The sequence below is a fragment of the Aspergillus ibericus genome (assembly GCF_003184845.1).
Source record: "Aspergillus ibericus CBS 121593 unplaced genomic scaffold BO80scaffold_34, whole genome shotgun sequence".
In the NCBI taxonomy this organism is placed as follows: domain Eukaryota; kingdom Fungi; phylum Ascomycota; class Eurotiomycetes; order Eurotiales; family Aspergillaceae; genus Aspergillus; species Aspergillus ibericus.
In genome coordinates, this window is record NW_020292132.1 from 327,284 (window position 1) to 340,433 (window position 13,150).

At 52.3% G+C, this 13,150-nt stretch overlaps 6 protein-coding genes across 6 annotated transcripts; 2 read left to right on the forward strand and 4 right to left on the reverse strand.

Annotated features, from left to right (window-relative positions):
• Positions 1 to 650: 650 nt before the first annotated feature.
• Positions 651 to 1,217, reverse strand: BO80DRAFT_457262 (uncharacterized protein; the record flags this gene model as incomplete). The annotated part of the gene is made up of 2 exons (XM_025722221.1): positions 651 to 788; positions 864 to 1,217. The coding sequence occupies 2 exons, from the start codon at positions 1,215 to 1,217 to the stop codon at positions 651 to 653; spliced, it is 492 nt and encodes a 163-aa protein (XP_025573008.1).
• A 666-nt stretch (positions 1,218 to 1,883) lies between these two features.
• On the forward strand, positions 1,884 to 3,679 carry BO80DRAFT_427274 (tRNA maturation protein LHP1). The gene is made up of 2 exons (XM_025719967.1): positions 1,884 to 3,273; positions 3,332 to 3,679. Exons 1-2 carry the CDS (start codon positions 2,186 to 2,188, stop codon positions 3,441 to 3,443), a joined length of 1,200 nt encoding a protein of 399 aa, XP_025573009.1. The 5' UTR covers positions 1,884 to 2,185; the 3' UTR covers positions 3,444 to 3,679.
• Positions 3,361 to 3,862, forward strand: BO80DRAFT_156257 (uncharacterized protein). The gene has a single exon (XM_025713826.1). It carries the CDS (start codon positions 3,444 to 3,446, stop codon positions 3,696 to 3,698), a length of 255 nt encoding a protein of 84 aa, XP_025573010.1. The 5' UTR covers positions 3,361 to 3,443; the 3' UTR covers positions 3,699 to 3,862.
• A 15-nt stretch (positions 3,863 to 3,877) lies between these two features.
• Positions 3,878 to 6,266, reverse strand: BO80DRAFT_412244 (putative RNA binding protein Ligatin/Tma64). The gene is made up of 3 exons (XM_025718011.1): positions 6,121 to 6,266; positions 5,168 to 6,035; positions 3,878 to 5,115 (listed from the first exon to the last, which is right to left on the reverse strand). Exons 1-3 carry the CDS (start codon positions 6,139 to 6,141, stop codon positions 4,028 to 4,030), a joined length of 1,977 nt encoding a protein of 658 aa, XP_025573011.1. The 5' UTR covers positions 6,142 to 6,266; the 3' UTR covers positions 3,878 to 4,027.
• A 305-nt stretch (positions 6,267 to 6,571) lies between these two features.
• BO80DRAFT_361175 (uncharacterized protein) lies at positions 6,572 to 7,087 on the reverse strand (the record flags this gene model as incomplete). Its single annotated transcript, XM_025715996.1, has 1 exon — positions 6,572 to 7,087. One exon carries the CDS (start codon positions 7,085 to 7,087, stop codon positions 6,572 to 6,574), a length of 516 nt encoding a protein of 171 aa, XP_025573012.1.
• A 645-nt stretch (positions 7,088 to 7,732) lies between these two features.
• BO80DRAFT_412245 (lytic polysaccharide monooxygenase auxiliary activity family 9 protein) lies at positions 7,733 to 8,932 on the reverse strand (the record flags this gene model as incomplete). The annotated part of the gene is made up of 2 exons (XM_025718012.1): positions 7,733 to 8,075; positions 8,202 to 8,932. 2 exons carry the CDS (start codon positions 8,930 to 8,932, stop codon positions 7,733 to 7,735), a joined length of 1,074 nt encoding a protein of 357 aa, XP_025573013.1.
• Positions 8,933 to 13,150: the final 4,218 nt, after the last annotated feature.

Below are 13,150 nucleotides of genomic sequence, written 5' to 3' on the forward strand. Positions count from 1 at the left end.
CCGTGGACCCCAGCGATTATTGACTCTCGCTGCTGGAGCCAATCCATTAGCTTGTTTCTTGATGAAGTTCACGATGGACAGAAAATAGGAGTAGATCAGCACCGAACACCTTCCTCGACATACCTGAAAGCGATACACCGCATAATGGCTCGAAGACGAGTTATGAGGACGTTGTAATGACCCGGGATCCTGCGGTATGCGGCAATGTCGATATCGGCTCAAATGATTAAGGTATATCCAAGGAACCCCGTCTGATAGCAGACTGCGATGAGAAAAGTATGTCAAAGAAAGCACCAGGCCAAAGGAAACTTGCTGCTGGAAAGATTTTGGTGGCTGCAATCTGAAGCCTCTAATAGATCAGAACGTAGAACGAAAATGGCAGGCGCCCTTGGTCACTGCACGGACTCACGGTAGGCAATCGAGAGTGGAAGTACACACTCCTCTCCAGGTTGCCACGGCCTGCCCCAGCTCAACGCCTTCTAGCCAATACTAGTGACTAAATTCTTCAGGTTTCTCTTAGCCAGCAATTATCTCTGTATTATATTAATCGTTAAGCCGAAGTGCGGGGACACCAGTCATTCCCAAAAATCGATGGTTTATACCGACCGATTTTCATATACTTTCTTTCTGCTTGCAATCGAACTACACTCTCAAGCCAGCCGTCGCACTGCAAGCTGCAATCCAATACCATGGGTTGGCGGATCACGTTTAGACTGAACAATCTGTGCTGCTTCTTCCCCGATTAGGCCTCGAGCAATTAAGCGATGGACATATTCCATGGGCCCACTCTTGACATCTTTTGTTGGTGGTCTGTGAAAGTTTAGATCGGAGCATACTCCTTCAATACAAGGACGTTTACTTACATCGTTGACAGGTGCCATAAAATTCTCGCTGATTGGAGGGGGAGGTACTTGACTGGCGGCAATCTCAAGGTTATCTCTGGGTGTATGATCTACGAACAGATTGCCTTCGCCCGAAGAGTCCACGATATTGCTAGACTCAACCTGCCCGATCGAGATCATTTCATATGGCTCCTCGTTGACAGATGGGGTGTGGTTCCGTCTAAATTCCAGCTCATAACCCATGATAGGCGCACCGACAACATGTATCGAGGTACCGATACTGGGGGAGGACGCAGAGGGAACAAAGATTGAGAAATGCGCGCGCTGGCCCTGGCTATTACGGGAAGAGACAAGGAATATAGATCTGAGAGGCATGGCAATATTGGAACTGGTATGGTGGAGCGAATGTGCGATGTTCTTTGTGCCAGCGGTCTCATCAGAACATCCAACACACCACGAGGTTGTTGATATGAAGATGTTCGGTCGCCCTGCAGCCAGGGAGAACCGCCCACGCGCAGAAAGCCAGTTAGGCAACAACAGCGCGTGCATGTCCCATCGGTGCCTACTACAGTGTTTGTGCTTACCAATCACAGCTATCTTTCTCCGTTACAGCAGGGTGCTGCGCAAAGTACCTGTTCTTCCTCGCCTTACTCCGTATCCTGATGAGAGATGCGTCTAGGTAACTACGCTCAAGGCCCGATGGTATTTCGCACTCCGACGTCTCCATGTTGCTCTCTGATCGGCTGCATCTACTCCATACTCTGAGCAAGCTATGTAAAAGACAAGAATCTATCATACCTCCTTGTTGGGAAATTTGAGGGTGTCCTCCTTTCTCCCAAACAGGTTAGTTCGGCCACCTTCCCAAAGCAGTCTGTTTGCGCCACGCACCGCCACGGTGTGCTGCCTGAGGCGTGGAAGACAGCCGCTCCGCCGCGGCGCTCAGAAAATTTCCCCCGCCGCGCATTATTGGTCTGGTGATTTTCCTTCTCGCATCTAGAGCACGTCTTAAGTTACTTGCAGGTGTCTCTCTCCGGACGAATCTCCTTTCCGTCCATACTTCTCTGTCTTGCGCACGCGTATTCCAGGTAAGAAATGAGCGCTCTGCTTGCTTCTTTAATTTCTCCGCATCGCCCTCGCGCGGATCTCCGTCCATCATTGGCCAAATCGGTCCGTATCATGGATCTGACATGGGATTGTTCCATCACGTCACCTTTGACTCATCGCCAATGGCTTAATGCTGCTCAAATTACCGGATCATTACTGACAAGTTCCGATCCAGATAGAGACATCATCACTCCATTTCCCTTCAACCCCCTTTCATCACACAACACACTTCCGTAACCATGTCCGAGGAGCATAAGCCTGTCGCCCAGCCCAACGCTGAGGCCGAGAAGGATGTTCAGAGCGTCCTCGCCGAGCTGAAGGGCGAGAACGAAGTTCCCGCCAACGGCGCTGAGAAGAAGGAGACTGAGGATGCTGAGGAAGCTCGCATTGTCGAAGCTGCCGCCAAGCTGGGTGAGAAGTCTGAGAAGGCCGAAGAACAGAAGGAGGTCAAGACACAAGAACGGGGATTCCGCCACGATAACCGGGGTCGCGAGGGTCGTTTCAACCGCCGCAACAATGTCAAGTTCGACCCTTCCACGCAGGAGGTGACGGATGACCCGGTCCAGATCCGCAAGCAGGTTGAATTCTACTTTTCCGACTCTAACCTGCCCATGGACAAGTTCCTCTTCTCCAAGGTCGGCGGTAGCGCCAACCGCGCCGTTCCTCTCGAGCTTCTTCACTCCTTCAAGCGCATGCGCCGCTTCCAGCCTTTCACTGCCGTTGTCGAGGCTCTCAAGTCGTCTGAGTTTCTCGAGCTCACTGACAACGATACCTGCGTGCGCCGCAAGACGCCCCTTCCGGAGAGCGTGTCGCAGACTCACGATCACAGCGTGGCTAAGGTGTTTGAGGACCAGGCCATGACCCGTAGCATCTACGCCAAGGGTTTCGGTGACGAGGAGCCCACCACTCAGCTCGATATCGAGGCATTCTTCGCCCCTTACGGACCGGTCAACGCGATCCGCCTGCGTCGCACCTACGATAAGACCTTCAAGGGCAGCGTGTTTGTTGAGTTCGAGTCTGAGGAGAAGCAGAAGGCTTTCTTGGCCTTGGACCCCAAGCCCCAGTGGAAGGGACAGGACCTGCTTATCAAGAGCAAGAAGGAATACTGCGACGAGAAGGTGCGCGATATTGAGGCTGGCCGCGTGAAGCCCAGCGGCTCCCGCGGACGCGGCTTTAACGGTCGCGGCCGTGGCCGTGGCCGTGGCGGAAACCGTGGCCACGACAACCGCGACTGGAGGGAGCGTCGCGCGGCGGACCAGAAAAACGGATTCAGCGACAAGAAGAGCGAGCCCAAGGAGGAGCGTCGTGAGGTCCAGAAGGATGCTCGGTAAGCTTCCATAGGACTATCCTTGACCATGAACGTATATACTAACATCACTCCCCAGCGGCGTCCCCATCGTGCAGAGCACCGCCGAATCCGGCCAGAAGCGCGCCCGTGACGACGAAGCCGGCGCGAACGGCGACCACCCGGCCAAGAAGGTGGATGCCAAGGAGTAAATGATCTCACGTCACACAAAAGTTTGGAATCTCAAGCTATCTATCAATTTGCTTGATTGTTCTTTATTCGAAAGGGAAATTTATGGGAAAAAGCATGGCTTGGCTCGATTACCCCGACTTGAAGAAGACCATACCATAATGGCGTTGTATATTTGTTGCTTATTATTAACATTTCCTTTTTGCTTCAATGAACCATACAATCTAGATCGAATCGGATTCGATGATATTGGCTTTTACCTTTTCTTGTCATCGTAGCATACATACCCTTCACGTGTCGCACTCGAAAGGAGCACTCAACATATACATCATCTGTAACTACTACTTATGTCACAGTTGACAACACTAGCCGGCCTTTGTCTACCTTGAGTTGCCCGATGCAGCAGTGCAGTACTTAACATCTACATCTCTGCCAATCCCTTGAATGTCAGCAGGACGGGCGTATATTCAACTGCTATACCTAGTATATCACGGTATCTTATCCAAACCCAGTACCAATCTCCAAGTCATAGAACACATACATACATATCTACACCGCCGATACAAGACACATCCCCTCTTCTTTTTGTTTGCTTGAGGCGAGTAATTTATTTCTTCTTCTTCGTCTTATCCACCACGTCAATCCATTGCGTCTTCAACCCACGTCTCAGTAAGGCCGTCTCTAGTACGCGACGCTGATCGCCTTGGACGAGGACTTCCATGACGCCCTTGGGTGCGCCAGTAGCCTGGGTGACGCTGGTGCTGCTGGCGCATTTCTTCTGGAGCTCTTCGGCCAAGAGGGTGGGGATGATGCCGAAGACTTCGAGGTTCCAGACTTTGGTGACGGTCTTGGAACCGGTGCGGCGCTCGAGGATGACGTTGGCTTTGGGGGCGGCGCCAGCTTTGGGTTTGACGTCGGTGAGGGTCTGGCCTGGTTTGAGGATGACATAGTGAGCTGTCATCAGGGAGTGGTCTTCCATGAGACGTTTGAGGAGGCCATCGCGGGTGGTTTTGCCGCGGGCAAGAGTGCTCTTGTCGTCGGAGGAATTGGAGGTGAAGATGGTGTTGGCGAGGAAGGGGTTGAGGTTGATGATGCGTTTGTTTTGGCGGTCGACGATCGGCGGGTTCTGGGATTGGATGTACTGGTCGAGGTGGGTGGAGACGTCGGAGTATTTGTAGTAGTTGCTGGGATGGGTGCTGGATAGAGAGGGGAAGATGGTGGGGGTAAGTTTTCCGGTTGGGCGGTAGAGCGTCTGGACGGTGAGGGTTTGTCCGACTGAGGGGTCGTCGCTGTCTGTAGTTGCGGGCTTGTTGGATCCAGGCGCTGCGGGTTTCCCTGCGTTCTCGATGGCGTTCTTGGATGGAAGCCGGTAGGGCACGAACTGTTCCACGCGACGATCATTGAAGTCCACGTCGAGAATGACGGTTTCCTGACCGTTGCGGTCTTTGGACTTGACCAACCGTTGCTTGTCCAGGTACTTGATGAACTTTTTGACATTCTTCCAGCTGGTCTTTTTGATCTGGTAGTACTGGGCTTGCTTTGCGGTGTATATAGGCAGGTGAGGCGTAATCATGTTTGAAATTAGAGCAGATGGCTGGACAGGCAGAGATAGGCCGTGATTGGTAGCGGAAGGGTTATCCTGCTTGAGTTTGTAGAGGGAGTACAAAAAGGCTTTTTCGAAAGCCTCGTCGATCTCTATACATGATTAGTTTCAGGACACTGAAGATGACGTGCGCAAGAGTCTTACCCTTTGTCGTAGGCTCCTTCTCCTCAACCACAGGCGCTTCCTCCTGTGGGACATCGGAAACTTCATCCGCCGGCTCGTCGCCTCCCGCCTCAGCAGTCTCTTCACCATTCAATGCTAGGCCCTGAACACCTCCGTCAATCTCTCCTACGTCAGCATCTTCTTCCTGCAGCTCTTCGTCCCATCCCTCCAGATACTCCGGAGCTGGTTGACCCGGCTTGGAAGATGAACTCCAAGCCCATAACTCATCACCTTCCCAGTGCAGACCTCGCACGGCATGTCCTTTTGTGCCCTGAACTTCCCCAAGTGCTGAGATGTCAATCTCGCACACCCCAACAAACAGCGGTACTGTATGTCTATCTAGACTGGCGACAGCAACCACTGCACCCTTCACAGCACGCTCGTCGAAAGGCGGCTCATTGGCCAGACCTGGAGTCATCAAGTCTGCTCCTCCGTGCAGCTTCTGCATCACCATTTGTGGAGTATGGAGCAATGGTACCAAATCCGGGTTGTTCCAAAGTGTATAAACCGTAGGATAAAGGCGTCCGTCTGCGCCAGGGCCATGGTCGGCCTTGAACCATAGAATGCGCTCATCGCCGCCGGGATGTGTTCCGACATACACTGTTCCTTGCACTTCGCGGAGCTGGGGCCCGGCCGTTGTGGTAAAGCGCGCTGACAAGCAGTTCTCGGGAAGAAGGGCATTTCGAATGGATGTGAGGGTTGGTGCCGCAGGGTTGGATGCGCCTGGGGCTGTCGAGTCGTCGCTAGTCTCGACCGGTGCATTCGACGGGATCTCGATTTTGTAATCGCTGATAATCTGATCAGCAATCTTCCGACGGTCCGAGGACCGCAGGGGAGAAAGATTCTTGATCTGTGGTTGACCAGCATGAGTGGGATGCCTTAAGAAATGTTGGAGCTTTCCGATCGCAGGGTGATGCGGGGGAGGGGTAACGTACTGTGGGCTTCTTCTTGAACATGGCGGAGGGAGCAGGGTTCAGTGGCTCGATAGGACTATAGAATTAGAAGGTAGTAAAATCCATTCAGCCTGCCCTAGCAGAAATGGAGAGCCAGAGAGTGGGGGAGGAAAGGAAGAAGAAGCTGGTCGCGGGGATGCTGAGGGGATGATCGAATGGATTTGACTACCGCAACAACAATCGGCCGCGGTGTCCCCGCTTCTACTACAAGCACATAACAACGAACTATTCCAGCAGCTTCAGTTTACAAACTTTTGACCTTCCTAATAGGCATATTCCCCTATCACACACAACAAAAATCCCCTTCATGTAGAAAAGGCAGTAACTGACACATGATTTCACTAAAATTCTAGTTCAGGTCCGTCCAATCCTTCGAGATACCCGGTAGATCAAGAAGCAGACAGAAGATCGACTCACCAGTTACAAGTACACCTCATTCGTAGTCGTCATCATACTGCTCATTGCAGTCCCAATTATCATAGCACTCCTCCTCACCAGCCGAGCCAGCCTCCCAATCATCACTGTAGTGGCTCTGAGGCGAATCACTCTGGTCCGCGGCACCTTCATAGTACTGGTGATGGTGTTCAACTGCTCCTTCGTCATAGTCATCGTTTCCCTCGCAGACCTCAAACCTCTGCACGTCTTGTTCTGCCTTCCAATCCTCATAGTAGCCCTGGTTAGGTTCACTGGTGTGTGCCTCGTGGTTATCAGAGTAATCCTGGTTTTGTCCGTTGTGCTCTGCTTCCCAAATCTCCTGATCATGCCGCCTCATGATGTCTATGATCTGGCGTGCTTCATCATATCCTCCGAGACTGCTCGGCTTTATGCCATAAGACAACATGAAGTCATGCATGTTGTTGTACCCGGCGTCTTTGATCATTCGATACTGACTCTTCTCCTCGGGAGGAATATCCTCAGACGAAGGAGCAATATTCTGCGAGAGCGGCATGATTCTTTTCAAAGTTCAAAAGAGAAGGATTGTAAAGAGCTTCTAGTATGAAGCTGGGAAGAAGGAAAAAAAGATAAAGGTAGATGATGGAGGAGAGACTAGCAGTTGAAAACCAGCTGCCAGTGTTTTCATATTCGGCAGGCGCCAGTCATTAGCTACTAGTAGGTAAGTCAGTACAAGGTGTCGGAAGACCCCTCATACCTCGTACCATGTAAGGGAAACCCCCTGTCAGGGCAGGAAGTGTTCCGCTGGCTAGTGGTCACGAATCAGCCAGGTCATATTCTCCTAACTTACTAGTAGTAATGAAGCACGCTAAGTGTGACCAGTGACTGCCATGGGAGAAGAACAATCCCGCAGGTCGGCTGCTCAAGCGCGTTGCAGAACATTGTTACCTCGTAGCTCTGGATAGTACCAACAACAACGACCTCCCAATCATATTTACGAATACAATGGAATACATGAAAAGGTAGTTACCGAGGCAAGCATGAGAAAAAACACAGCTCCAAAGTTTCTAGTTTATTGGTACACAAACGGATACCCGATCCAAAACAAAAAGGGCATCAAACGGTCAGAGGAGTAATGTAACCGTTGGATACAACAAAGAAAGTAGGTCTATTTGGTCCAATTTCCAATCTGGCTGCGCGCTTAGGCGGAGATATCACGGGCGTGCACCTTCTCGGTGACCAGCCAAGAGAAAGTCTCCTTGAGGACGTTGAGGAACTGGTCGGCGCTCAGAGAGCTGAAGTAGCTCGTAAGGCTGCTGTCGCTGGAGACGGAGACGCTGGAGCTGCTGGGGGAGGAGGCAGCGGCGCTAGAGGTGGTGACCTGGACGTGGGTCTGCTGAGGGGAGCTGCCAGTGACAGTGACCTGCACAACGTCAGTCGAAGTCTGGTAAGCAGTGGCGACAGCAGTCTGGACGGTGGTAGCAACATCAGTGACAACGGAAGCAGCGTCAGTGGTAGCGCTAGCGACGGAGGTGGTCGAGGTGCTGGAGGTGGAAGTGCTAGAAGTAGCGACGCTGGAAGTGGTGGCAGCAGCGGCAGCGGTGGTGCTGGCGGAAGAGGCGGCAGAGGAGCTGGAAGAGCTGGAAGAGCTGCTAGAGGTGCTGTTGTACATAGCAGGGCCGGGAATATCGTAGGAGCTCAGGCTCTCGTAGATGTTGACCAGGATACCGGCGTCGGTGTCCTTGTAGAGGCTTTCACCGGCGGTACCCGAGTAGGTGGAGCTGCCACTGCCAGTGACCTTCAGGTTGAGACATTGAGGGTAGTTCTGGGCACCATCCTTGTTCTCAGCAGAGTGCAGGGCGATGATCTCGTGACGCAGGACGTAGTTGCCAGCCTCGAGGGTGGAGGGGATGGTCACAGTCCAGCTGTTGTTGTTCGAGATCAAGTTGTCAGTGGCCCAAGTACCGGGGACCTCGGTGTCGCTGATGAGACCGCTCTCGTCGATCTTGAAGAACTCGAGGTCGGTCTTGGTGACATCGGAGCAGTCACCGTTGCAGTTGGCAAGGTAGGTCAGGACGGGGCCGTGGTGGCTGGAGGGCCAGGTGGTCCACTGCAGCTCAACCGTGCCACCAGCCTTGACTTCAGCGGAGATAGCACCGGGCTTGGCGCTCTTGTGGCAGATGATATCGGCCTCCGCGTACTCAGTACCATCGACGTAGCCGAGGTCAGTGGCTTCGGTCGACCAGGCGATGGTCTCCGGGGGATCACTCTCGTAAGGGTACGAGGTAACGATGTATCCACCATAGTACTCGCCGTCAATCACGGCACCCGACACGTAACCGTGGCCAGCGACGAGGGCGGCCGAACCGAGGACGACACCAGCAATCTTAGCGACAGACATTTTTGTAGACTTTGGGTTTATCGACGCACAGCGCGATTGTGGGATAGAGGGACCGGTGGGAAAGAAAGAGTGACGAAAGGAGGGACTTCAATCAATGAAGCCCGGAAAGGAAAGTAAGAGAATGGATGGTTCTAAGACCCTGAGAAAGAAAGGAATGAGAAGCTGATGGAGAGAAAAGAAAAGAAGGTCGATTCCCCGACGTGAATTGGCACCTTTTTATAATGCGAGCCATGCTCGTGGTCTATCAAGTCTCCGCCAGCGCTCAGACCAAATGGTTTCGAACCAAGACAAATGAAAGGTTCATCACCGATGGCCATGCTGCAATTAGTTTCCTTGGCACCTGTCAAGTTCCCACTGGCTACCAGGACGACTGAGACGCGGAAATGATTAAGATAGGGCCACCGCAGCAGGGGAGTCTGAGATTGATGAAAGCCAGGCACCGGGGCCACAGACCACAAACACGCCGGTAGGTTCCAGAGTTGAGGGTCGAGACGCCCTTACAGGAGCCACGGACTACTTGGGAATTAGCGTCGGCCAAACAGGGGAGACGGAGAAGCGCCCGAAGGGCCCAGCGATTTTAGCTACTTACTAGCATCACAGGAGAGTGGATCGGAGCCCCGAGGCCCTCTGGCCGTCCGGCGGCAGTCTGCGACGCTGCAGGTTTCAACCTGGAGCTACGCCGGCTCCAACTCCGCCCTGCCAAGAGATGCCATTTGCAACGTCCCGGAAGTGGCTGGTTCTAGTGATTATTGCCTCTTATTATTATTCTTGTCATTGAATCGGATAGGGTGGGTTGCCGCCGGAGAATCCTTTTGGAGAATTTGGGATGCGATGCGATGGGATGAAAGAGGAGGAAGGAAGAAGAGGAAGCCGGACTGGATGGAATTTTCCATCCGCCCTTCAGACTAGTAAGAATTGATCAACCACGTGCCGACTTCATCATTACTTTTTCATACTCGAACCATCTCTCCCGGTAGCTATCTACCAGTAGTTGCTTCTCATGGCTTTTCCGGACGAAGAAAACTGCAAGCTTGGATCAACATTGATGGCGGGGCGCAATGCCACCGAGCCCCGGGGCAGGTGGATGGCGCCATTCCCGTCACATAATAATTGGGGACGTGATCCATCCGACAATTAGATTGAGACTACCGATTTAATTGCAGGGAGGGGTCATCAGGCTTGGGCTTGGCAATGGTGATAATGATCCTGGATTGATTCGTTCCCCGTCAGCCCTGATCGGGGTCTCCGCCACTCAACCTATTCCCGCTTTGCTGGACACGCCGGTACTGAAATGTCCGCCAGTCCGCGAGAAACAAGTTGCACGCGTGGATGTCCCTCTCGAGGCTCGACAAGACCCTGAGGGTCCACGCGCTCCCTGCAGGGGCTGTCATTGCTTCTCGAAGCGCCCAGCCTCGTCCACAAGCGCAATCCTTTCCTCCTTTCAACCAGCCTTGTGGTCTGGACGCTCACTGGTCTTGATAGGTGGGACTCTGGTCCAAGTCGCTGCACCATTGAGCCCTCAATCTGAAACACCCATGGCGGAGCCCTTCCCTATCCGCATGTACCGACCGACCGACCAAGCTTTCCCTCAACGGCATCGGCATGCTTGTTTAGCGGAGGATGGACTCCTGTGGAATGTGTTTCTCCTGTATCATTTCCGCAGAGTAAAGTCTTCTGTTCGAGACTACTATGTTAAATGGACGTCTTGCCCCAGCTGTGGTCCTCCGCATATACTTCATGATCAATGGCGGCCTGTGGGAGGTGCAGTTCAACTAACCAGCCACCACGGTAGAGGGCATTCCCATGGAAGTTATACGCGAAGCCTCCAGCATCAAGGGTCTAAGCCTACTAAGTACAACGAGCATCTCTTGTCAGCCAGTCGTCAATCATTAGTTCGAGTCCATATCACAACAAAAAATGTTAAATGGGAAAATACTGCCACTGTTGACCTGATTCAAGGAATCTACCTTGTCACATAAATGCAGCGGGATCATGCTTCTAGAAAAAATGATCATTGAGAGAACCTGATCATCTGTGCCCTATCATGTGTTCAACTGCTTTGAGTTGTGTTACCTTGCATATTGATCAGGAGGCTGTCCTACTCATGGGTTCGGTGCGTACCTGCAGATTGTGGCTTGCCTGTGTTACTGCGCATTTATCAGGGTTTCCGGGCAGGTCAGGCGGGTTGCGCAGGATTAGCCTATTAAGCACATGCGTCCGTGGCATGTTTGCAGGGACAAGGGCACATGATACTATATATATATAAAGAAAAACAAACAATCGACAGTAAATCTATATCGCAGCCTACGGATTGCTTGCAGGCTTTAGCTCTGCGGCAGTATTCAAAGGAATGTTCACTTTGCATATTTGGTGAATAGAACTAGATACTGTTGGGAAAGAACCACCAACCTCCCGGGATCAAGGAATGTGAACGAACCTCCTAGCCCTCCACCTAGGGTATCTCATTAACTGGGTCTGGATGCCACTTCCAGGGGCAAGCATGAAATGAGAACTACAGTATAAAGGAACCTAGCCGAGCATTTCATATTACATCGGTTGTAGTGGTTTATGTTAGCGCTGGCTTTTTGCGAGGCTCCATGAATGTAAATGACGGCGACTTGAACAGTGCCCTTGGCATGCTGTATCTCTCCCTGATCGACCTGATCGATATCTCTTTGTTAGAAAAGCCAGCCACCTGGTAAAGCCCCCGTAGACTAATGTTAATTCTCCCTGGTCTTTTATCTGCTTTCCGCCTCTTTGCTTTTTTTCGAAGGACTAGTCCTACTCCGTAGGTGAAATCTAAATGTCCATGCACTAGTGAAGATCGGCTTGCCGCGAGATCTTCGCCGACGGATCTACAATCATATTGTGTGGATATATGTATATTCGGTCTTCAGCTCGGAAAAAAATACCTCACTTTATTCAGACGGTGCCCTTGGCTAAGCGAAAGATCGCCGCTATCTTTGTTCAGCTCATAGATCTCGGATCCACAGGTATAGCCTCCAGGAGGATCCCGCCGATACAAAGGTGATGATGCTACTAGTATGGCCGACGGGCTGGCTGAGAAGCAAGTGCGGTGAAGCCGGTGCCGGCCGAGCTGATTCGCTGGACAACGAGGGTCAAAAAATGGGATTTTGGTACTGAGTACCTTATCTGCTCCGCACGACGAACCCGGGTCGAATGCTGTCAAAATGCTTATCATCGATTCCTCTCAGAATGCGGAATGGTCGGGATCCGAGGGTTCATCGAGGACGAGCCCAGGGGACATTTCTGAGTGGCTGCGACGCCTTCGGAGTTTCCTCTCCGGACTGAACTCAATGGCAGCTCAATGGCATGATTTCACTATTCAACCCGTCATGTCTTCATCCTTGACTAGCTCACCTTTTCGTTTCCCCGAATTTTTCTTTTTGCCCGTGGGGCTGCTATCTACTTGGAATACGTAGTGGTATGCCCAATTTCCCAAGAATGGCAAACGCAGACAGACATTTGGACCAATCGAAGACAAGGTGTTTAATGATCCGCGATTCGAACACCACATTCAGGTCCGCTACTTTGCCCATCTTTCGTGGTTCATTGCATGCCGCTCTGCTGGAGTCCGAATAGGCTCTTGAGGAGTTCTGGGTTGGCTGAGGGGTTCTCCTCAAGATGTGTCATAATGCGGTGCGGTCAGCTCGATCTGGGTGGCCAGGACTGAGCCGTCCGCCTATTTATGTTTTCGGGACGATGATCCATAAATGATGGTTGATCGGGGGACGAGCATCCATGGATGGGGCAAAAGGGGACCCTGCCGAGAGCCATCTAGGATCTAGTACATGGTACACAATTTATCTACCTAAGTGAAGACTGAGAGAGAGTGTGTGTGCGTGGTACTGGAGCAAATCGTCGAGGACTCGTAACTTCCGGAGTAATGGGGAAGGCGCAATTGACTGCTCCATGACTGGAAGGTGCTGCTGCTACCGTCTTCGGGCCACTCCAGGATCGTCCCCCGGCCAATGGAAACTCGGCGGCCTAGTTACTCCGTCCCTGGCTAACTTGGTGCCTGATCGGGACTAGCGCCGCTCCGGGGCCGCCTCACCGCGACTGTCGAAAGTGTCGTTTTACAGCGAAGTCACTCCCAGTCAGCAGATAACCATCGCCTTCCCTTCCTTTCCCTTCCTCTTTCTGTCTCCAGGATTCACCTACCGGCCGGACGACGTCTCCCGAGTCAACTCCTACCTC

Bases quoted from the DNA above. Each gene is read 5' to 3' on its own strand.
- BO80DRAFT_412244 (XM_025718011.1), bottom strand. From the start codon at position 6,141: ATGTTCAAGAAGAAGCCCACA. The intron at 6,036-6,120 runs GTACGTTACCCC...GGTCAACCACAG, and splicing joins TGTTCAAGAAGAAGCCCACA to ATCAAGAATCTTTCTCCCCT. The intron at 5,116-5,167 runs GTAAGACTCTTG...AATCATGTATAG, and splicing joins GAAGGAGCCTACGACAAAGG to AGATCGACGAGGCTTTCGAA.
- BO80DRAFT_427274 (XM_025719967.1), top strand. From the start codon at position 2,186: ATGTCCGAGGAGCATAAGCCTGTCGCCCAGCCCAACGCTGAGGCCGAG. The intron at 3,274-3,331 runs GTAAGCTTCCAT...ATCACTCCCCAG, and splicing joins GAGGTCCAGAAGGATGCTCG to CGGCGTCCCCATCGTGCAGA.
- BO80DRAFT_156257 (XM_025713826.1), top strand. From the start codon at position 3,444: ATGATCTCACGTCACACAAAAGTTTGGAATCTCAAGCTATCTATCAAT.